The 22,206-nt window shown below is 63.4% G+C and overlaps 1 protein-coding gene across 1 annotated transcript; it reads right to left on the bottom strand.

The window, feature by feature from the left end:
• Nucleotides 1–871: 871 nt before the first annotated feature.
• NRTN (neurturin) lies at nucleotides 872–15,240 on the bottom strand. The gene is made up of 3 exons (XM_019430913.2): nucleotides 14,803–15,240; nucleotides 4,062–4,237; nucleotides 872–1,438 (listed from the first exon to the last, which is right to left on the bottom strand). Exons 2-3 carry the CDS (start codon nucleotides 4,228–4,230, stop codon nucleotides 1,014–1,016), a joined length of 594 nt encoding a protein of 197 aa, XP_019286458.2. The 5' UTR covers nucleotides 4,231–4,237; nucleotides 14,803–15,240; the 3' UTR covers nucleotides 872–1,013.
• Nucleotides 15,241–22,206: the final 6,966 nt, after the last annotated feature.

Here is a 22,206-nt window from a genome sequence, read left to right as displayed (position 1 = left end):
GAGAGGGCAGCACATCCTCAGGAAGGCTGTCTGGGGTAGGGAGGGGGCTGCCCCTCCAGAACCTCACTCGGAGGTGCAGGAGGCCACTGGTCCACGCCCTCTGGTCCAGGGTGCCAGTCTAGGGGCCCAGCACCCGCCCCTGCCCTGCCCTCCTCCAAGCCTGGGACCCCCACCCCTCCCCACGGTCTGGGAACCCAACACCCTGGGGTGTCCCAGGCTTGCCAAGCATCAAGGTGACACCGCGGGCAAACCTCAACAGCGCGCCGGGCTTTTTCTGTCCTCCAAGGGGACACGATGTTAAATCCCCCCGGAGCTCCGGCCAGGGCTTTTATGGGCCCAGGACCTACGTCCCCCGGGACCCGCTCTGCCCCGGCAGGCGCCGGATTCGGGCTGGACAGGGCTGGCGCCCGCCCCAGACCTATCCCCACAGGGAGATGGGCAGCGCGCATGTATTTTTAGCTAGTGAAGGAGATAGTGCTCGGTTCCCTCCGGTGGGGGCCCACCGGCCTGAGGAGGCCCTTTAGGGGAGGGAGGCCGGGTCCACCTGGGCCTCGGACTCGTCATCCGCCTTGGGCTCTCTCTTCCCACCCACAAGCTCGCCTGACGGGGCGGCGGACGAGGGACACGTCGGGGAAGGGGCACGGGGACCTGCAGGCGAGCGGGAAGGACGGTCCCGGCCGACGTCGCCCCCACTCGCCCCACTCGGCTCTTTGTCCCACGGGAGGAGGACCCTCTTGTCCACCTCCTTTCCCCCAAAGCCCACGGGATCCTCCCACCATCCAGCAGGTGGAGCCCGCCCCCGCCCCCCGCCCCCGCCCTCGGGTCCCTCGGAGAGGTGGGCACCCCCGGCACGCGGAATCACGACGCACGCTCCGCTTTCCACACTTTATCTGGAGCGGGTATTGGACAGTCCCGGGGCCTCGACGGCATCGTCTGCGCAAGGGCAGTCTGCGGCCGCGGGGCCCGCCCGGCGGGACGGTGGGCGCCGTCGCGCCGGCGCCGGTGAGGTAGGGTCAGACGCAGGCACACTCGCGCGCCGACAGCTCGTGAACCGTGTGGTAGCGGCTGTGCGCGTCCAGGAAGGACACCTCGTCCTCGTAGGCCGTCGGGCGGCAGCAGGGCTGCGCGCGCACCCGCTCCCGCCGAACCCGCCGCCGCTGGCGGAGCCGCCGCAGCCCCAGGTCGTAGACGCGCGCCGCCGCCTCGCAGGCGCCTGCGCAGTAGCGGAACAGCACCGTCTCGTCGGACGCGTAGCCCAAGCCCAGCTCGCTCACGCGCACCTCGAGCTCGCGCAGCCCGCACGGCCGCGTCCCCGACCGCGCACGCGCGCGCCGCCGCCGGGGCCCCGCCCGACGGCGCGGACGCGGGGGCCTTCCGACCCAGGGCGTCAGCTCGCTCAGCTCCACCGCGTCCGGGGCGCCCTGCAGCAGTGCGCGATCTGCGGGGACAAAGGGCTGCGTCAGCGGGTGGCTGGGGGGAGCGCGCCGGACCCTCGCTGTTCCCCGGCAAAAACAGCCCCGCGCTGGGGCGCTGGCGCAGCTGCCGCATTCCCCCCACCCCCCCCACCCTCTCTGTGCACCCTGTCCCTAAGCACCGTTGCACTGGGACTTTTTCCCTTTCACAGAGCTGCTCCCTCCTCTTGGCAGGGAAGGAAGGGAGCACTCAGCTGGGGGGGGGGGGGGGGTATCCTGGGCCAAATCCCTGTCCCTGATTGGGTCCCCCGCTGGCCCCACCCCTAAGCTGGGCTGTCCCGGGGAACCGGCACACCCTTTCTGACCGGTGTTGGGGAGCTCCACACCGGGCTTCAACCGCTCACCCTTGGTTGAGCTGTTAACGGGTCTCTACGTCACTCTTTGGGGCCCACCCCCAATTCCCCCCCCCCCCCCCCCGCCGCCCCGTTCCTCCTGTTCCACTGCGTGGTGGGACTCAGTTTACTGAGTCAGAAGTTTGGGCTTCGGCACGAGCAGAGGAGCAGCAGGCCTGCATGTGAGGCCTTGCGCGTGGCACCACCTAATGTCACAGCCGCCCCCGTGGTACAGGTAAGGAAACTGGGCATCCAACCCGACAGAGACTTGCCCAAGGCCACGCTGCTAGCAGGTGGCAGAGACAGAGACAAGCCCAAACAGCCTTCTTCCCGCCTCCATCGTGTGCCCAAGTTTGGCCCCCATCCAGTCGTCTTCTCCTACGGTCGCCGGGAGGTGCCCTGAGTCACCGATTCCCAGGGCCCCGTAGCCTAAATTGATTTCCCAAGCGGCTGGGCCTGCCCCAGTACCCTGCAGCCTCAGGAGAGAAGTATAGACGTGGCAGGTGGTGCGGACTGTGGGACTGCAGGGAGGGGTTCCCAAGCCCTCCGCAGGTGGCCTCATACTTGGGTTGGGAAAGGAGATCCCGAGTTTAGCCCCCTAAGGGCCCCCAGGCCGGCACCCCCGGCTCCCAAAGAAATAGCTTGCGGCGTGGCCCAAGTGGGAGAGTCTGTCACCATGGGGATGTCTGTTCCCACGGGGGGTGGGGGGGTGTCTCAGGAATCAAACCCTAGTTCTGCCACTTTCAGCCCGGTACAACTCAGGTGATGGCGCTGCTCCGGGCCTCGGGGGCCCCTTCTGCTCAAGGAGGCTCGTAGGGTCCCTGCTTTGGCTGAGGCTGGACAGTGGAAAGCTGGATCCAATGAGCATCATGTATCCAGTTCCTGAAGTCCAGGGCAGGACTGCGGTGGCTCTGGGGTCAGGTTCGGGCCTACCTCACTTAATGCTGCCTAAAATTGCACCGTGTTGTGCCCAGCCCTAAGGGATACACTTAGAGAGTTTTCCAGATAAAGCACAGATGCCCAGTTAAATTTGAATTTCAGATCAACAGTGAATAATCTCTTGGTGTTGCTGCCCTGCCTCCCTCCAGCAGGCCTGGCCACCGGCACAGGGGCTGGAACATAGGGGTGAGGTCGGCAGCAGCTTCTGCCCTTCCCCCTCCCACCGCCCCAACCGTGAAATTTCACCAGCAGCGCATTGGTCTCGGGGCCTAACACTGGGGCTCTGAGGGGAGTCCGTGGTCACTCGCTTCCCTTAGGAGGGCTGTGCCCAGGGACGGGGTCCAGGGAGGAAATCACCGGCCCACGGACCGAGCCCCTTCCCGGTGCCTGAGATTTCACCATGGGTGTTGTGCCCTCAGGTTCTGGAACGCTAGCGTTTTGGGGCCTCATCCGGGGTCTCTGGGACCCGTGTCCTGGAAGGACTTTGATGCCGCAGGAAGCAGCGGCCAAGCGGCCGACGGAAGTGGAGCCCGTGCCGCCGGCTACCCTTGTCCATTGTGAGCACAAGAAAGGAGGATTGTGTGGGCCCACGGGGTCGGGGAGGACTTGCACGCAGGCGTGCCCGTCGCCCCACCCACAGGCCCGTTGCACGCGCCCAGACGTACACCTCGGTCATCCGCGCGGCTCCGCGTGGACACGTGCGCGCGCGCGCACACAAGACGTGGGACCCACGCCCGGCCCATGCCTGGCAGGAGGGCAGAGGGCAGGTGCCTGGAAGGAGTGGGGAGTTGGGCCGTGGGGGTCACGCCCCTCCGGGGGGGGGGGGGGGAGGCCGTATTTCAAGTCTGCGTCTCCCGCCTTCTAGTATGTCCACCTCTCCCAACTCCTGTCTCTTTGTCTCTGAGCCTTTATGCCTCTGTTTCTCTCCCCGGTTCTAGGTCTCTCGTGTCTCCCCCTCCGCTTGGTCGCTGTCCACCGGGCAGGTCAGTGGGGACTCGGGCGCAGCCTCCGTCTCCGCACGCTCCCCGCTGTGCGGTGGGGGCCTCCGGGCCCGAGGCCCAGGTCTAATCTCCATCTGGTCCCCTGGTCCCCTCGGGGCCAGAGCCTAATTCCTTATGACAGCTGAGCCAAGAGACCCCCCGCCACCCGGGTCTCAGCCGCCACCACCCCCGCCCCCATGCCACCCCTGCCAGGCCGCTGGGAAGACTGGCACCCCCTACACCCCGTCTAAAGAAGCCTCCGTGGCCCCTGCCGGAAATGCCACCGTTGTGCCCGCCCCTGGATCCCGCCATCTGACCCGCGACGGGGAGGGGCTTACGCTGGGCCAGACGGGCGATCCGGGCGTCCAGGGTGCGAGGTGGCCGGCGCAGTGGGGACAGCGCGGGTCCCAGGCGGTGGCTGAGGAGCAGGCCGTCCCGACACATCCAGATGGAGAGCACGCAGCTGCAGAGCACCGAGGCTAAGGCTGCCGCCTTCCAGCGCCGCATACTCGGCCTGCGGGCACGGGATGGGCAGCCACATGGCCTCCGTCCGTCTCTCAGGCGACAAACGGGCACGGGGCACTGGGCCAGACACCGGGGACATGGTGGGGCCCCTGATCTCAAACCACTTCTGCTTAATGATCAGATATAACATAGAAATGATTCATCTAGGAGCCACTGAACAAGGTTGTGAAAAATGCTGCCAAGGAAAGGGGTGGGCGGGGTGCCGGGGGGGGGGGGGGGGACGGGGGAACCACCCCCACCTGGGGGGGGGGTCCCACAGTGCTCCCCTGAGGAGTGTGGAAAGCTGAGACTTGAATGATAGTAGGAGTTGGCCAGGCAGAAGAGAATGGCATCGCAGGCGGGGGAACAGCCTGTGCAAAAGTCCTGAGGCTGGACTGAGGTTGGCCAGTGCACCCAGGAGGCTGGGGTGAGTGGAGCCCAGTGAGCCTGGGGGAAGACTGGAAGGAGGGGAGGCCACTCCCAGCAGGGGGCACTGTGGGACCAGGGTGTGGTGGAGATTTGGTGATTTACAGCACGTTCTAGGAGGCAGGATCCCTGGGGTTGAGACTGTTCCTCACATAGTGAGGTCCTTGGGAGTGACTTCCTGTCCCTCTCTGAGCCCGGGTCTCCCCCCGCCCCCCCCCCGACACATAAACTGATGCCCAGAAGGGGCATCCATGGACCACAGCTGCACTCGACCCACCCCCAGGCTTCGCACAAGCTGGTCCTTCCTCCCAGAATATTCTCTTCCCCTCCTCCTCCAAGCCCCCCATTCCCCTCTCAGTCTCCGCCTGGAGGGCGCCTCCCCTTGGAAGCCTTCTGTGGCTGCTCATACTCCCCAGCCCCGGGCGGCGCAGGTGTGCACCCTCTGGGCCACCGCAATGTCCTGAGCTCCCCCCCAACCCGCCCCGTTAGGGCACCGAAGACTCCCTGCTGGGATCGCCTAGGCGAGTCCGCCCTGAGTGCACACAGTAGGTGTTTCACGACGCATGCGCACCCCCCGCCCACCCGCGCCGGGACCTCTGCCGGCCGCTGGTTTACATTCCCAGCCTGGCCGTCTGGTGCCGGCCCGCGCGGGGCCTGGCGTCCGGCCCGGTGTAAACATTTGCACGGAGCGCTGAAAGCCGGGCTGGACGCGGGTCAGCAGCGCCTGTGCGCGGCTGTCGGGTGCCGGGCACCCCCGCGCGCGCACCTCGGGCCGCTAGTGCTGCTGGCCAGTGCGCGCAGCCGGGATTTGCGGGAGATTTGCACCTCGGTTTTGCATGGGCGCCGCCCTGGGTGGTTAAGCGCAGGGCGTCTGGAACCGCCTCTCCCCGTCCCCACCCCCGCCCCCGCCCCGTGGAGGCGCGGGCGCAGGACCTACAGCCGCCACCCAGCAGCAGGGGACATTAATTAAGCGCCTGCTGTGTAGCAGATCCCGTGCTGAGCCCACGAAGGAGGCGCCATGATCGCCGTTTTACAGCTGGGGAAAATGAGGCCCAAAGCAGGTAGGGCCTTACCCAAGGGCACGGCTAGGAAAGCATCTGGGATTCGAACCCGGGGTCTTTGGCGGGACCCACACGCATGGGCTGTGCTGTGCTTGGGAGCGGATGCTGGGTCATCCTGAGGGCTTGCCGCTTTGGGGGTGTTTGGTAGGGCCGTTCGCGCGGCTGTCGGTGGTGTTGGTGGAGAATGAGCTTCCTCCCCCACAGGGGGCGTGCAAGCAACCTGGGGCCAGCCTGGAGATCAGAGGTCACAGGGCTGTGCCTGGCACGTGGGAGGAACAGCGGTGACCCATGTGGCTGGAACAGAGTGAGTGAGGGGGGAGGGGAGTCCGGAGAGGGGCCCGGGGCGGGTCCTGCAGGGCGGCGGGGGCCGCGGGGAGAATATTTCATTGTCCAATTTGTACAGCAGTTGGGAGACACCCCCCCCCCCCCCGAAGTTGTCAGGTGCCCACACCGCGCTCCTTTGCTCTAAAAGTGCCCCTGGTTTATGCCGGGTCCCCGTGGGCCTCACCTGGGGAAGGCCCTCTCTGGACGCCGGCACCCCGCCAGCTCTCACACCCACGTTTTGAGGCGGGGAGATGGGGGGTGCCTCAGTTTCCCTGTGAGGCTGAACGAGGCCCCTGCATCATGCCCGGCTCTAGTCCTCTGTTTCTGCTCAGGGCTTCCCTCGGGGTGGGGGTGAGGGGGTGGGACGCTGCCAGGCCCGATGGGACTCCGGCCCTGAGAAGGCCAGGCCACGGGAGCCCCTGGTGTCCTTGGAGCCACGGGACCCCCCGGAGTCCTGATGGGGGCCGGAAAGCAGAGCGCCGAGGCTGGAGGGGGCCAGTAGGCGCAGCTGATAAGCGGCTGCTAACAATAGGCCTTTCAGCATGGGGGTCACCCAACTGGTTTGTCTCTGGCTGGGACCTGAGCCAGAGGGGTGCCGCGGGTGTGGCCGATGGCTCGGGGAGGGGCCGGTGTCCACCATCAGCCTCTCGGTGTCGTGGAGCCCCCAGACCTGGGGCCGTGCGCTCCCAGCACACGTGGGGGTCACACGCTCGGCCTTCTTGTCCTCGGAGGCACGCTTGGGTGTCCTCACTCCCATACACACCCAGACACGCCTGCCTGCGCCCACTGGGACTGGCTGTCCCTCAGCCACTCAAACACGGTCCCGCTGATGCTCTGTGTTTTCACACTCACCCCCTCGAATCGATGGGCCTCACGCACTCGGGCGTTTCCACACACGTCAGGACTCGCACGACCACCCCATCCCACTCAGTCGCGTGGCTGTTCTCACATCCATATGCAAAGACGACCACATCGATGGGCTGGGGCATTTTCGCACACATCCAGCAACATTATTACACCCCCAGGCACGTTCACAAGTCTTCCTCAAGCAAGATGACACCGACGGACAAAAACGCGGTCAGTAACTCGGGTGTGTTCACACCCCCACCTGCAAACGTGGTGACACCCTCGGTTTTGAACACAGTCACCAGCTCAGCCCGTTACACGGCATGGATCACTACGGGGGTCACTCCGTCCCGCTACTCACGTGCTCGAACCCCCACCCCGGGGCATGTTGCCACCCACACCCCCACGCTCTGACAGCCACGCTCACACCGGCTTACACACTTGCACGCTTTCACACTTGCACGCCCTCACCCAGGATAGGCCGGCTTCGCTTGCACCCGATCTGGGGAGCTGTCACACCCCCGAGCGCTCACGCTCCCAGCCACTCGGGTGTTCTTAGCCTCTTGCACCCTTGGGGGCTCCCACACCAGCATTTTCAGACTCTTCCGAAAGACACACGTCGTCTCCGGCATGCTGCACGGAGAACGGGCACGGCCGCACATGCACGCCCTGCACGCACGCACTGGGACCTCTGTGCGCCCAGGGACACATACCTGCAGGCTCATGGGTGTCCAGCCGCGTGTGCATCCTGGCCTGGGGCCGCCCGTGCTTGCTCCTGCCACTCCCACACCCCGGCCGCACACTCACACACACGGGGGCACACGTGTGAACACCCCGCTGGTGTTGCCAGGCGGTCAGCTCTGGACGTTCTGGGGGCGAGCGAGCGGCATAGACGCGGAGTGCCGTGAGTTAGGTGAGCGGAAGGGAGGCTGCTGACCCAGGAGGGAACTGCCCTGTCCTGACGACTGGTACACGGCCCTGGTCCACGCAGCTCGGGTGCCTCCCACGCTGCCCAGACGGGGCCTGGCCAGCGGTCTCTTCTCAACCTTCAGAAAATATCCCGACCCTGGAGAGTCCTCACTGCCCAGGGACGGGAGCGTTCTTAGGGGCCGTGACAGTCCGAACTTCGCCATTGGGATCAAGGAGGACTTCCACATCTAGCCGGAGGCCACAACGTGCCCAGGGCTGGGAGGAGACTCAGAGAGGGGTGATGAGTAACCCAAAGTCACACAGCCAGACAGGCGCTTCCGATCACCCAAGGAACAGCTGGGGTGAGGGTGTGGGCATGTGGGTGTTTCTAGCAGCTTCCGTGCTAGTGCCAAGAATGCTGCTCATTATCCTGGTGCCCAGGGAACGCCCTGAGGCTCCACCTTTCCATGGAGCTTCCCAGGAGACGCAGGCCAGGCATACGTGTTCCTAAGATCAACAGCCTCCTTCCTGCAGAACTCCTGGCCTCGGGGAGGTACCTGCTTCATGCTCATTCCCAGGGAGAGGAAGGCTGGGAGGGGACCCTTCCCTCCATCCACTCATCTCTGTAGTCCCAGGGAGGCCTAGAAGCGGGGCCTGCCTGCATCTGGCAAACTCCTACTCATCCTTCAGAGCCCTGGCTCCCACATGCCCTCCTCTGGGAAGCCATCCCTGCTTCCCCTCTTGGATCCCCAGCCGTGGGTCCCTCCCTCTTACCCAGTCCTGCTGGCATAGCGTCTGGGTCCACAGCTGTCTTCTCTGGATTGGGGGATTTGGGAAGGACAGCCTGGGCCGGGTCCTTTCAAGGCAAGGGCAGGCAGGCTCAGTATTTCTATTCACAAAGGCACGCACCTGCTTCGGCTCTGCAGTCTCCATAGTTTTGCTCACAGGGTGCCTCCCTCCGCGTCCAGCCTTGTCCTTCTCCACCTCACCCCTGGACACATCCCCGACCTTCCTATGGGGGGGGGGCATCTCCCCGAAAGGGGCCACTCAGCACCCAGAACACTAGCGAGGACCCAGGGGAGCCTGACCGGTAGCTGCTGGGACCGTCCTCACTGCCCACGGGCCGAGCGGCCATGAGGACGGATGTGTGGGCAGCCCGCACGTATGGGTGAGCTTGTGAGAAGAGGCTTGCAGATCCGGGGTTCTAGATTCTAGACTCTAGACGGGCTGATTTCCGATCCCTGCTCTGCCTCCTCCCTGCTGGATGCCATGGGGCCAGCTGCTGCCGCTCTGAGCCTCAGTTTCCCCATCCGTACAATGAGCTGCCCGAGACACCCTGCCACATTTGGAGGGCCATCTAATTCAGTGAAGTCCCGCAGGCCCGGCCGATGGCAGCAGGCTGGGCCTCAGACAGCGTGCTGGCACGCTTCCTCCCTCCACGCTGACAGCTCCAGGGCCGGTGGCCGGGCCCGTTTCTAAGGCAGCCCGGCTCCTCTCCGTCCCCCTAGATGGCTCCTGGAGGTCCCACTGATGGGGAAACTGAGGTCCCAGCAGGGGCAGGACTTAGGTTCTCTCAAGGCAGGACTCAATGGTCCTGCAAAACGAGAAACAAATTCCGCAGCCCACAAAAATGTGCCCCCTCCCTGGGAGGCCCCAGGGCCCAGCCCCGCCCCTTGGTGGAGGTGGGGAAGCCAGGGCAGCCGCGAGCCGGCGACACACACATCTGGGGGTAAACCAGGAACATCTGGCTAGCACAGCTGGTTCCGATGCTGCGTCTGCAGGGGCTGGGGGCCAGCCTGTGGGGCGGCCTCACGGGGGGGTGCAGTCACAAACACCCCCCAGCCAACCTTCCACGCCCAGCCGGAGGTGAGGGCCCGGCCTCTCTGCTTCCCCCAAGCCAGAAGCTCTCTGCTGCCTGATTGCTAGAACGATCGCTGGCTCCCTGCTACTCTGAGAATCAAGTCTGAGCTTCTGAGCTTGACTTAAGGGGCTCCGGGTCTGTCTTCACCCCAGCGAAGCCAATGGATGTATAGACAGAGTGACTTCTGGGGACACCTGTGCCGGTGGAGAATAGGTAACACCAGCACTAGTGAACAACCCTACCGCTGTTGATTTTTTTTTTAATGTTTTAAAAATGTTTATTTATTTCTGAGAGAGAGTGCGAGCGGGAAGGGAGACAGAATCCCAAGAAGGCTCTGAGCTGTCAGCACAGAGCCCGATGGAAGGCTCGAACTGAGGAACTGAGAGATCATGACCTGAGCCAAAGTTGGACGCTTAACCGACTGAGCCACCAGGCGCCCCTCTTTCTTTTTCTTTTCATTTATTTATTTTATTGTATTGTATTCATTCATTCGTTCATTCATTGAGCGAGTGAGCGAGCATGAGTGGGGGAGGGGCAGAGAGCGAGAGGGAGAGAGAATCCCAAGCAGGCTCCACATTCTGCTGGAGCCCCAGGTGGGACTGGATCTCAACCGTGGTGAGATCATGACCCGAGTGGAAATCAAGAGTCGGAGGCCTAACCCGCGGAGCCGCCCAGGCGCCCCCTACTGGCGCTGTTCTAAGCACTTTCCTCATAGTAACTCAGTGAGGTATGGACTATTTTCTATTTCATAGTTGGGAAAACCGAGGTCCAAAGAAGTGAAGGTATCGGCTCAAGATCAAGCAGAGTGTAAGGGGCCAAGCTGAGATCTGAACACAGATGGTCAGGCAAACTCCTCCTCATCCCTCAAAGTCCCAGCCCCGATGCCCCCTCCACACTCTTCCTCACTGTACCGTATGACCTCTCTAATGACAATAACAACATCAACGCCCTGCCACGTTGGCTGTTATGTTAATTTAGTGCCAAACACTGTGCTAAGTGCTCTCCACGTGCTTAATTGTGCCCACAGACCTTGGAAAAGATGTTGGTATTTCCCACACGGGGAAGCTGAGGAGCAGGGACATAGAGCACCTTGCTCAAGGTGACGCAGCAAATCAGTGGCTGAGCTGAGGTTGAACTTAGGTCTGACTCTGAACTTGTTCTCTCGAACGCCTCCACGGTCCCCGGGACCTGGGTAGCAGGGGTAATGCTGAGGGGCAGGGGGGCAGTGGGAGGGCATGACAGGTCCTGCTGTTTGGGAGAAGGTGGGGCTGAAATCCACAGGAGTAAGAGGCTTTGGCAAAGACACGCAGCACCGCAGAAATAGCGAGTCAGGTGCCCACATGGCAGCAAACCCAGTGTGCCGGGCTGAGCTGTGCCCCCAACACGCCACATCAGCACTTACTGAGTGCCTACTGTGTGTGGCACCCGGCGGAGAACGCGGGCTGACCAAGGCTAACCTGGGCCGCACCCCTGCCACACTCCTCCCCATCCAATCAGGGAGGGGGGGGGGGGGTCACAAGTGAGAAATAAACAAGGTAATTGAGATGCTGGCAGTTCCAAGAACAAAACGAAACAAGGCGAAGCGATAGTGACTGGGGGCGGGCGGGCGGCCTTTAGGTGGAGTGGGCAAGGGGGGCTTCTCAGAGGAGGCGGCATTGGCGCTGAGACCAAGTGGAGAATTGGAGCGAGTGTTCTAGGTGGAGAAGCTGCAGAAGCAAAGGATCACGGAAGCAGGGCCAGGCCCGTTGAGGGCGACCAGTGTGAGGGGCGGAGGGAGTCGGGGGACGGTGTGGGGAGATGAGGGCGGGGAGACGATGGGGCCGTGTGACCTGTGGGACCGGGGCTCGGTTCCCCACCGGTGCCTGGAGTCCTCTTCCAGAACCTGCGGCTACACAGGTGTCTTCTCGGGGAGGCCGGGCTGGGGAGCCTGTGCGATGCGGCCGCCAGCTTTTCAGACCCGCCACTTCCGGCCCCGCCCTCTGCGTGCGGCTGGCCTGTAAAATTCCCACCTTGACCGTACCAGACTGGCCAGGCTGGCCCGGGGCTGGCCTTGCAGGCGTCCGGGGCGGGCAGGAGGGGGCTCCCTGGGGTGGGATAACAGGATCAGCCTAATTAGGCCTGGCACGGCTGAGCAGCTGGTGTGGGGCCCGGAGGGTGGCACAAGGGACGTGGGTCCTCTGCAAGCAGCCAGGACGGTGCCACTCCAAGCTGGCCATTAGACAGAAGGGGGACCAGAGGCACAGACCTCAGGCGTCACTCAAACCCTAACGCTGATTTCCTGGGAAGCAGGGCACCTGAGTCCCCAGAGTTCAAATCCTGCTTCAGGTCCCCAAAACACTGAGCTTCTGAGCCTCAGATGGTGCTCTCTCTCTAGGCCTTGGTTTCCCCAACTGGGAAGTGAGACCCACCTGTGGCAGGCGGGAGCCCCTTGTCTGATTTCTCCCGGCAACAGCCCGAACCCCGGTTTCCCTTGGATTTGAAGGGAAGATCATTCTGCTCCTGGATACCTTTGCTGAAGCGCAAGTGTGGCTGTTACCTCCCCTGAAAGTAACCTCCCAAAGGTGTCCGGGGACAGTAATGGTGTGGCTGTTGGTGGCAGGGCTCCTGGGCCTCGTCCTTCAAAGAAGACAGACTTAGACTCAGGGTAGACCCAGAGCGAGGAGCAAAGGGTGTACCTCAGGATAGGGGGATCAAGGGTGACTTCCTGGAAGAGGGGCATTGGGGCTGGGGCTGTGAAGGATGAGTAGGAGTTTTCTAAGTGGGAAAAGAAGGGGAATTCCAAGAAGCAGGAATTGCACACGCAAAGATCTGGCTGGCTGGTTCATCGGGAGCCTCTCATCCCCCCCCCCACACCCCCACCCCCAGGCGTATCAGGCACCAGGCTTGTCTGATCCTGTGCTTCAACCCAGCACATAGTAGCTCGATGCTTGGGAGATACGTGGAGCATGAAGGAACGATCCCCTGGCTAGCCCAGCCCGAGTTTCCTCAGCTGTGAACTGGGGAGAACCAGCCTCCTCCTGGGCCTGCCCAATGCTTCCTTGGTGCTCACTAAGCAGAGTGAAGACCCCATCTTCCCTCCATCTCCCCACGTGGGCCTCCCCCCAGAGGCCCAGACTCCCTGCTCCACCTTGGGGACCAGGAAGGATGCATCTGCAGAGGAATCTATAGCCTCAGCAAAGAAGGCTGGGCCCAGTGATGCCAGAGGCATTAAAGGCCCATTCCTCCCTCCTCTGTGTTTCCGGCCCTAGCCTCCAGGAATCCGTCCTTGAATGCCCCAGCCCAGTTCTCCCTGTGCCAACCTTTCAGAACAGCCTCTCCCTCCCACACTCACCTAGACACCCTGGATTTTCCGAAAGCGGCAGTGCCATTTTCTGCCTCCAGATCTTTGCATGTGCAGTTCCTCCTACCTGGACTGCCCTTTCTTTTCCCACTTGGAAAACTCCTACTTATCCTTCACAGCCCCAGCCCCAGTGCCCCTCTTCCAGGAAGTTTCCCTTGATCCTCCTATCCTGAAGGAGACCCTTTGCTCCTCACTCTGGGCTCCACCCTGGGTCTACGTCTGTCTTCCTCGAAGGACGAGGCCCAGGAGCCCTGACACCAACAGTCAGCCACACCGTCACCCTCCAACAAACATCTGTGGGAACAATCTCTTGATTGTGTCCTTGTGCCTGGCTGGAAACTCGTTTCTTCTCCTGCCCCAGACTCTTGAAAGCTATATCCTCTGCTCCTTTCCCAAAAACTGAGGCCTGAAACCTAAGGGGACAAGCACTGATGGCAGAATTTCAGCCAGTGTGCCCTGCCACGGAGGGGGGTGTTTCCTTTTCTTCCCTGTACCCCTAGAATTAGCTCTTTGCAGCTCGTCACTGGGAATGGTCTATAAAGCCCGGGGTTGGGGGTGGGGCCTTCAGAACCCTGAACCTCAGGAATCCTAGGATGAAGGGAATGGGGAGGGGTGTCCAAAAGGCCCCAAGGCAAGGGGTTAGGGTGGGGGTAAACTGGTAAAGCTGGGAGTCGTCCCTCCACTGACATCCGCCTAGACCAGTCACGCCCCATTGGGGCTTCCTCAGCCTGGGGCACTTGAAGACAGACAAAGAGTGTCATGGAACACAGAGGGGAGGATGTTGGGCAGAGAAAGGGCAGGGCGGGCAGGCAGGAGTGAGGAAAGTCAGGGGTCTGGCCTCCAGCAACCCCCCCCGCCTCCCAGGACCCTGGCCCTGCTCCCCAGATCCAGGCTGGGGTCCCAGACTTGCAGGTCACCACAGGCCCGCTGAGCCCAGCAAGTGACGACACCACAATGCATGCTGTTTCTTGGGGGAGAGGGTAGTGGCGCGCCAACCCCTGGAAGTGGCCGTTTCCTTCTCCAGTCCCACCCCAAATCCGCCGTCGGCAGCCACTTCTGCCTAATGACTCCTAGCCCACAAACTGCACCTTCTGGGAGAACTGTGAGACTATCCTGAGCAAGAAATGCCTTTTCTAAAAAGCAAGGAAGGCACGGCCCCCTCTCCTTCAAATCCAGGCTTTGCCCTTAAGGGACTACCCTCCCCCCCCGCCCCCCAAATAAGGGTTTCGCGCCCTCTTGTGGCTGAACAGGCGGCTCCAGGAGCCGAGAGCGCCGGGCCCTTACCGGAGGACACCGTGTCCCCGGAGGCGGCGGCGGCTGGAACGCACCACTGACAGATGTTTACTTCTGCGGGCAGCTGGGCTGCGACGGCAGCTCCCCGGCTGGGGTCTGCGGATCCGAATGCCCGCCCCCCACAGCCCCGTGCACACCACAAGGCAGCGCGGCTGTCTGGGTCTCGCTCTCCTAGAGGCTGGGGAGAGGATTCGGCTGCCCCCGCTTCAACCCCTGTTCAGACGCACGCTTGGGGGTCCAAGGAGGCGGAGGCGCTCTCGTCCCGTCGGACAAGGACCCTGGCCAGATCCTGGCTTGGAGAGGCACCTAAGATCGCCCTGCCCACCTCTCCCCCCGGCCGTGCGCGGACCTGTCGCCCCCTTGACCCCACATTCATACACATACCGGTTCATGGCTGGAGGAGGGAAGCCACCGGTCTATCCCGAGCCCCAGTAAGCTCCCAAACCTCCGTCCAGGGGGCCGGTCCCCCGTCCCACCACCCGTGCCCTGCGGGTCCCCCGCCTGCCCCTGCTTACCTGCTCGGGGTGCCCGACTACCCGTCAGTGGTGGCCGCGCCTGCCGCCCGCGCCGGCCCCAGCCCCTGCCCCTGCCGCCGCGACCGCCATCCGGGCCGCCTGGGCCCGCGGCGCCCGGGGGGGCCCGGGCCGGAGGGGGCGGCCGCGGAGGGGACGCGGCGCGGGCCGGCCCATGGGCCCCCCCCCCCCCCCCGGGCTCGATCAGCCGCGGGCTGCGGCCATCCCGGCCGGGCTGGGGCTGGGGCTGGGGGTGCCCTGGACGGCCGGCGGCTCCGAGAGCGCTGGGTGCGGGGGCGCACGGACGGCACGGGCGGCCTGGGCGCGCGGCGCTGGGCTCCGGGGCTGCGGCGCGAGGGGCCGGGGCGCTCGGAGCGGCTCCACCGCGCGCTCTCCCGCCGCCTCCGCCGCTCCCGCCGCGGACGGCTTGGCCGGCGCGGGGCCGGGGGCGGGGCCGGGGGCGGGGCCAGGGGCGGTGGCTCGGGTTTCCCGGGACGGGAGCCGCCCCCGCCTAAGGGGGGGGGGGGGGGCGGGAGGAGCGCAGGTGGCTGGGGTGCAGAGGTGAAGGTGATCTCCCCGGGCCCCGGAGACAACGGCGGCGCCCCTCTGGGAAAGCCGGGGCCCCAAGACGTCCCCACAAGGGCCCCCTTCTGGGAAAGGAGGTACAGCGCCCCCGACGCCACTACCCGCGGCTTTCAGCGCCCCACGCTCGGTTGAGGATCTGGCTTTACTGCCAGGCTCCCAGGTCCTGCCTGGTTCCCTTCCGGAAGGCAGGGCCCCAAGATGTACCCTCACCAAGGAAGCCCTTGAAGGAAACTCCCAGAGTAGCTGCCCCCTAATTAGCCGTTTTCCACCCCTTACTCCAGAGACCCCGACGGCGCATCTTCCATGAATCTGGGTCCCCAAGAAGCACCCCGCCCCCAGATCCCCCGCCAGGGAATTAAGAGTTACAGCACTACCCAAGACGGCGGTGACAGCGGCCCACGATCTCCTCCCACCCCACTGATGATTGTGGGGTCCTCCCAGTCCTGCTCCGGGTCCTCTTTCCAGAAAGCTGAAGAAGCCCCCCCCCCCATGACAAAGCCGTTCTAAGGAACTAAGACCTAAAGTTTTTCCCCGAGACAGTAATCGATACCCTAAGACCGATGATACCCGCAGCCACAGAGCCCCTCCTCGAGTGGCCGTTCTCCCCGTTCTGACCTCAGAGCCCTGCGGGGGATCCCTTTCCCACCCCAGGAGCTCCACGGCGCTCTCCTGGGAATCAGGACCCCGCGCTGCCCCTCCCACCTGCGAGCCCAAACCCACCGCGCCCCCTCCTCGACGGCTCCGCGTTCCTAAAGCGCCCCCTGGCGGCGCCAGCCGACTCAGGGCGGTGGGTGAAGAGGAGGGGTGGGCGGGGCTGGAACCTCCGTGGCCCCGCCCCACCCCGGCCTAGTTACCGAAAAACACCCGCCCTCGGCCCCCGCATAGGGCTTTTTCCCGCGCGGTCCCGGCCGCCTCCCGCGTTCCTTGGGCCGGGTGCTCTGGTTTCTCTCTACTGCCGCCCGATTTCTTGGGGCCTCCTCACTCTGGCCCAGGCCGCCTGCGTTCCTCTGATGCCAGCAACCCTCCCCCCACCCCGCCCTCAACACACACACGCGTGCACGCACGGACACCCCCCGAAGGGCTTGTGCAAGTTGCATCACTACGCGGTGATGGGGGGGACGCTCAGGCAGCCTCACCCCCTGTACTGGGGCTCATGGCGGCGTAGGATGTCTGGGTGTGGGCTCAAGGAGCAGGAGTCTGCCGGGGTGTGAGCGTGTGGGTAGAGTGAGGGCATAAGAACGAGCAGGTATGAGAGAAGTGGTGGCACCGGGTCCGCCCGGTCCTGGTCCAGGATGGAAAAGACAGGTGTCTGCTCCCCGCGGCCTTGGGCCGATACCGCTTGTACGTGCCTCAGTTTCCCCATCTGTAACACGGGGTATTATCAGTAGATCCTCCTAGGGTTGTAGTAAAGACTGAGTAAACGTGACCATGCCTTGCTGGTGGTGAGTGGTGCCCGAGCACCTGCCATTTTTTTTTTTAATTTTTTCTTAACGTTTATTTATTTTTGAGACAGAGAGAGACAGAGCGTGAACAGGGGAGGAGCAGAGAGAGAGGGAGACACGGAATCGGAAGCAGGCTCCAGGCTCTGAGTTGTCGGCACAGAGGCCGACGCGGGGCTCGAACCCACGAACCGTGAGATCGTGACCTGAGCCGAAGTCGGACGCTTCACCGACCCAGCCACCCAGGCGCCCCAAGCACCTGCCATTCCCGTCGTCACCATGTGCAGTGACACGCACACCCTGGCCTGGAGACAGAGGTACGGCACCCATGACCATTCACACGGAGACCCACCCCAGATCTTTGATCCAGGCAGGGTCACGCCCAGGGCCATCCTGGTTCTTACACTCCTGGGACACCCTCATGAGAACGGCGCTGACCCTACACGCACAGGGTGGCCGCAGTCACCCAAGTCCTTGCCTGAGGACAGGTCCGGGCACACACACAGGTGTCCTCACTTCGCCTCCAGCCGGACACTTATACACATGGACACAAAGCTCACACTGCTCCCTGACACACACACACACACACACACACACACACGCACACACCGTTCCCAGTGGAGACACAGACACAGGTAGCTCACTGGCCCTCGAAGTGGCTCCTTGATTGCTCGTGCATATTTACACGCCACCCGGCACCAACACGCGTGGGCGTGGCGTGTGACCCACTCCACACCCACTGCGGGTACGCGTGGCCGCACGGACACGACTCACTCCCCCGCGGTGTGCACGCACACAGCCCTCGGGGGTACTTTTCACCCAATAACTCACGACACACGCGCCACCCCGAGTGTGCGGTCGCCACCCCACAGCCACCCCCACATGCGCGCGCACACACGCCGGGCCAGTCTGGGAGGCGTCGCCCCTCGGCGCACATGCAGCTCAGCCAGGAGCCCACCCCCGCCCCACAGCCACCGTTAAGCTGTCACCAGCTGCCCCTTGGCCACCTCCCGCTCGCCCCGCGCTGCCTGTCGCCCCCTCCCCGCCGTGGCGGGGGCCATGGGGGTGGGGGCGTGCAGACACATGGGGCGCAGGACACACACATGTGCCCAGCATGTGGACGCTCGTAAAATGGTCGCCATGGCAACAGCAACTTGAAAGATTCGCCTCTTCCTCCGGGGTGGGCAGGGGCAGGGGCTCCCGGCGGAGGCCACGGTGGGTGGGGCGAGACGGAGGCAGGAGGTGGGACACCGGGACGCCCTCGGAGACCCGTCCCACTCAGGCCCCCAGGAAGCCTGTTCTGCCCCGGGCCAGCGCCCCGGGGCCACAGGAGACGCAGGTGCACTCCCTCCTGTCACCCTCACACACCAGCGCGTCGCCTCACACAACCCTGCACCCCTGGCCGCTCTGTGGCACCAACCCACACACTCTGTTACCCCTTGGCCAGGCGGTGACAGACACCCCGTCACGCTGGCTGACTCACACGGCAGCTGGGAACTGGGGCGCCGTGGGCGCGCCCTCCCTCCGGCCCCCACCCCCCTCAAAGGAGCTGTCTGGGCCCGGCTGCCCGGGAGGCCAAGAGGATCCAGGGGCCGGTTCCACTTGCAGGAAACACGGGTATTTACGACGCTTTATTTTTAAACCCTCCTTCTCCCAGACCGTGGCTGCTGTGGGGCGGGGGTGGGTGGAACCGAGCCTCGAGCGTCGCCTGCATCTAGTGCAGGGGACTGCGGTCTCCCCAGCACACGGAGAGGCGCAGGGAATCCGAGGCTCAGTGAGGAGCAGGGGGCACTCGGCCCCTGCGGTGACATGAGCCTGCTGACCCCAGGGTCAAGGCCGAGGCGGGGGTGGGACAGCACAGGTGCACCCAGAACCCAGCTCTGCCACCTGCCTGGCCTCCGTGGTGTTTGCCTGGGAATCAGTTCGACGTACTCACTGCCTCCTAGGATGTCTCCCCCAGGTAGCTCCGGGCAATGCCCCCGCCCCCCACACGGCTCTGTGCTCGCTCGGCAGCTGTGAAACCCAAGGACCAGAGAGGTCAAGAGGCTGGCCCAAGGTCACACAGTAGAGAAGAGGCTCCAACCTGGGGCCGGATGATTCCAGAACATTCAGCCCCTGCCCTGGCCACTCCTCCACCCCTGACCCCCTCCCCCCGGGGGCTGGCCCCCTGCCCTCCCCGGGCAGTCACTGCTCCCAAGGGGAGCGCTCTGTTCACTGGTGGAGGCCCATGCAGAGATTCTGGGAGGCCAGCGGCTGCTGGCCAAGACACGGACTTGGCCGGTGGAGAAGTTTCCATCTTAGCATCAGGAGCTGGTCCAGGCCCCGCGGGCCCAGGGCTACACCCCAGGACCCCCAGGAACCGGTCCTACAGGGGTGGGGGTGGCCAGGAGGCCTCTGTGTCTTCTGTCTGTTCAGGCACCCCCCGCTGGAGCCTCAGCCATCTCCATACCCTGAACGTGGCCCCACCCCACAGTGAGCTGCTAACCGGGTTTGCTGGGCCTCAGTTTCCTCAGCTGTGAAATTGCTCCCATATTTGCCCTGTGCCCCGTGCAGACCCTGAGTGGTGGGTAGTGTCGTTCTCCCACGGGGAAATGAGAGGGCTTGTCGGGGGTCACTGGGATGGTGGCCAAGAGGCTCCCCTAAACTAGACTTAAGGGCTCTTAATTTGACAGTCATCCCCACGCTGGACGACGCTGAGAGTGGAGAGAGGCCTCAGCCCCGACAGGGGGACACAGCCCAAGGTCAGAGTTAGGGTCTGGGGGGGCCGGTTAGAGCTGGTGGCCTCGGCCAGGATGGGGCCCTTGAGGCCTGTGGGTGGCAGGAAGGAGCCGGCCGGTTCCAGGCGGGGGAGGACGGGAACAGGAGGGCTGGCAGCCATTTCTGCAGGGCCATTTGCAGCCACAGGACACAGGTCAGGGGCCATGTCCCCGGGGGCCCCAGGTCAGCAAGGTGGGAAAGCCATCAGGCCGGCCCGAGGGAGCCCGGGCGGCGGGACAGGCAGCTGGGTGGGGGCGGGGCTGGGGCTCACAGAGGCACAGCCGCACACACGCAAAAGCCACAAGTGTCTACACACTGTCACACACACACATACAATAAGCACAGACACACCCTCACAGACACACATCAACACTCACCCACACACCCCACAGTCACACACAGCAGTCACACACACACACACACACACACACACACTCACAGCAGCCCCAGCTGCCAAGGCTCGCGGGCGCCCTGTGCCACACACACACCCCAGCACCCTGGCTCTTGCCATCCACCCGCCCAACTGCTGTCTCGTGTCCTTGGCCTGGGCTGCCCTAATCCCTGTCTCGTGTCCTGAAGCCAGAAGATAAGGGGCAGCTGCAGTCCCAGATAAAGGAGGAGCAGCCACAAATCCGGGGTGGCCCCGGCTGAGTCGGGCACTGAGCCCGGGCCGCACCCGCCTTGCTGCTCCCACCCCATCCGGCCTGGCTAAGAGTGACAGAGACATGGAGGGGGAGAGACACGGGGAGGGGGCAGGGAGACAGAGAAGAGGGGCTCGGAGAGAGAGATGTAGACAGAAGCAGAGGGAGAGAGACAGACAGAGACCCCTAGGCAGGCAGACGGAGGGAGAGAGAGTGCACGCAGCATACATAGTGACCGGCCAGAGTGCCAGCAGCGCCTGCCCTGGGCCCTGCCTCCCCGCATCCGAGTGTCTCCGTGTCCCCATCTGTACAGTATCCCCTGTGCCCCTGCCTCCTTCCTCCTTCTTCAAATGAGTCCAGAGAGGGCATCCAGGGGCACCAGGGTGGCTCAGGCGGTTGAGCATCTGACTCTTGATCTCGGCTCAGTTGGTGATCTCACAGTTCACGGGATCGAGTCCCAAATCGGGCTCTGAGCTGACAGCACAGAGGACTCTCCTTTTCTCTTAAAATAATAAACTTAAAAAAAAAAAAAAAGGCATTCAGAGGATGACTCAGGGCTGAATCAGGTGACACTCCACACAAGTTCTCATCCCCTGCCACAGCCTCAGTGAGGGCAGGATCCCCTAGAGCATTCCCAGCCCCTCTGTGCCTCAGTCTCCCAGCCATGATAAGACGCACTAATTCAGGGGTGCGTAGGTGGCTCAGTCGGTTGAGGTTCCACTTTGGCTCAGGGCATGATTTCACCATTCGGGAAGTTCAATCCCCGCACTGGGGTTGCTGCTGTCAGCGCAGAGCGACTGTGCTTAGGATCCTCCCCTGTCTCCCTCCCTCTCTGCACCTCCCCATTTGCGCTCTCTTTCTTAAAAATGAGCATTAAAAAAAAAAAAGATGCGTTCTCTTGGCAAGTGTTCATTGAGCACCTACTGTGTGCTGGGCCTGGTGCTGAGTGCTGGGGACACAGAGTGACTAAGGGGGACCCAACTCCTACCCTCTCTGAACTCATAATCCAGTGGGGAAGATGGTATGTGGCCTGCCAGGCCACAGGATGATGAGGGCCATGATTCCCGGGCGGGGGGTTGGGGGGACATGCTCAGGTGTGCTGCAGAGCCTGAAGGGGGCAGTATCCCCAGCAGGGGGGCAGTTAGAGAGGCTTCTGGAGGAGAAGGAGGAGGGAGGGAGAGGAGGGGAGAACTAGAGGTGAGTGGAATGAACAAGGTAATTGGGAGCAGGGAAGAGACTTCTTGCAAGAGGGAACGGCATATGCAGAGGCTGAGAGGTAAGACTGGCTCGTGGGAGGTCTGGAATGAACTCGATGCTTGAGTTGAGGGGGGTGGTGAGGAATGAAGCTGGGGAAGGCAGCAGGGGCTGGGTCCTGTAGGAACTTGGGGGCTGTGGTACAGGGCTGGGGCAGCGGGGAGACATGGAAGGATTGGGAGCAGGGGAAGGCCGCGGCCAGATCTGTGGGCTGGGAGGGGCAGGATGGGGCTGTCACGGGCAGGATGGAAGACTGATGCCCAGAAAGGTGGTGATGGACTAGAGAGAGACTCTGGAGGTCAAGTGAGCAGGACACAGGAACCACAGGCTGTGGGGGGAGAGGCGGGCAGCTGATTCCCTGGGCTCTGGCTCAGGACGGTGGAGCGGTCCCTGGGCCAGCAACCTCTGGGACCCATGGATTCAGGTGGATTTGGGATGAATGCCCGTTCCCTCTACACAAGGTCAGAGAGTAGAGTAAGTGAGTTAATGCAAGAAAAGGGCTTAGATGAAGTAAGCTCTCAATAATTGCTTAGTTACTGGTAAATAATTAATACTACTCCATTATAATAAGCAATTAATATTACATCATCAATATTTATATTGTTATCAATGGGCAGTCCACAGTACCGTCTCCTCCCCTTACAGGAAGCCTTCCTTGATTGCCTTACACAGAAAGGGCAGGCCATCGCAAGGCAGACCCAGGGAGCCCTTGGAGGCCCCGGAAGAGGGGA

Source organism: Panthera pardus, unplaced genomic scaffold, assembly GCF_024362965.1.
Source record: "Panthera pardus isolate Hobbes unplaced genomic scaffold, ASM2436296v1 HiC_scaffold_8, whole genome shotgun sequence".
Taxonomy (NCBI): domain Eukaryota; kingdom Metazoa; phylum Chordata; class Mammalia; order Carnivora; family Felidae; genus Panthera; species Panthera pardus.
The sequence above is the reverse complement of the archived record's forward strand: the minus strand, read 5'-3'. Positions and strand labels throughout refer to the sequence as shown.

Bases quoted from the DNA above. Each gene is read 5' to 3' on its own strand.
- NRTN (XM_019430913.2), bottom strand. From the start codon at position 4,230: ATGCGGCGCTGGAAGGCGGCAGCCTTAGCCTCGGTGCTCTGCAGCTGC. The intron at 1,439-4,061 runs GTAAGCCCCTCC...TTGTCCCCGCAG, and splicing joins GATCGCCCGTCTGGCCCAGC to ATCGCGCACTGCTGCAGGGC.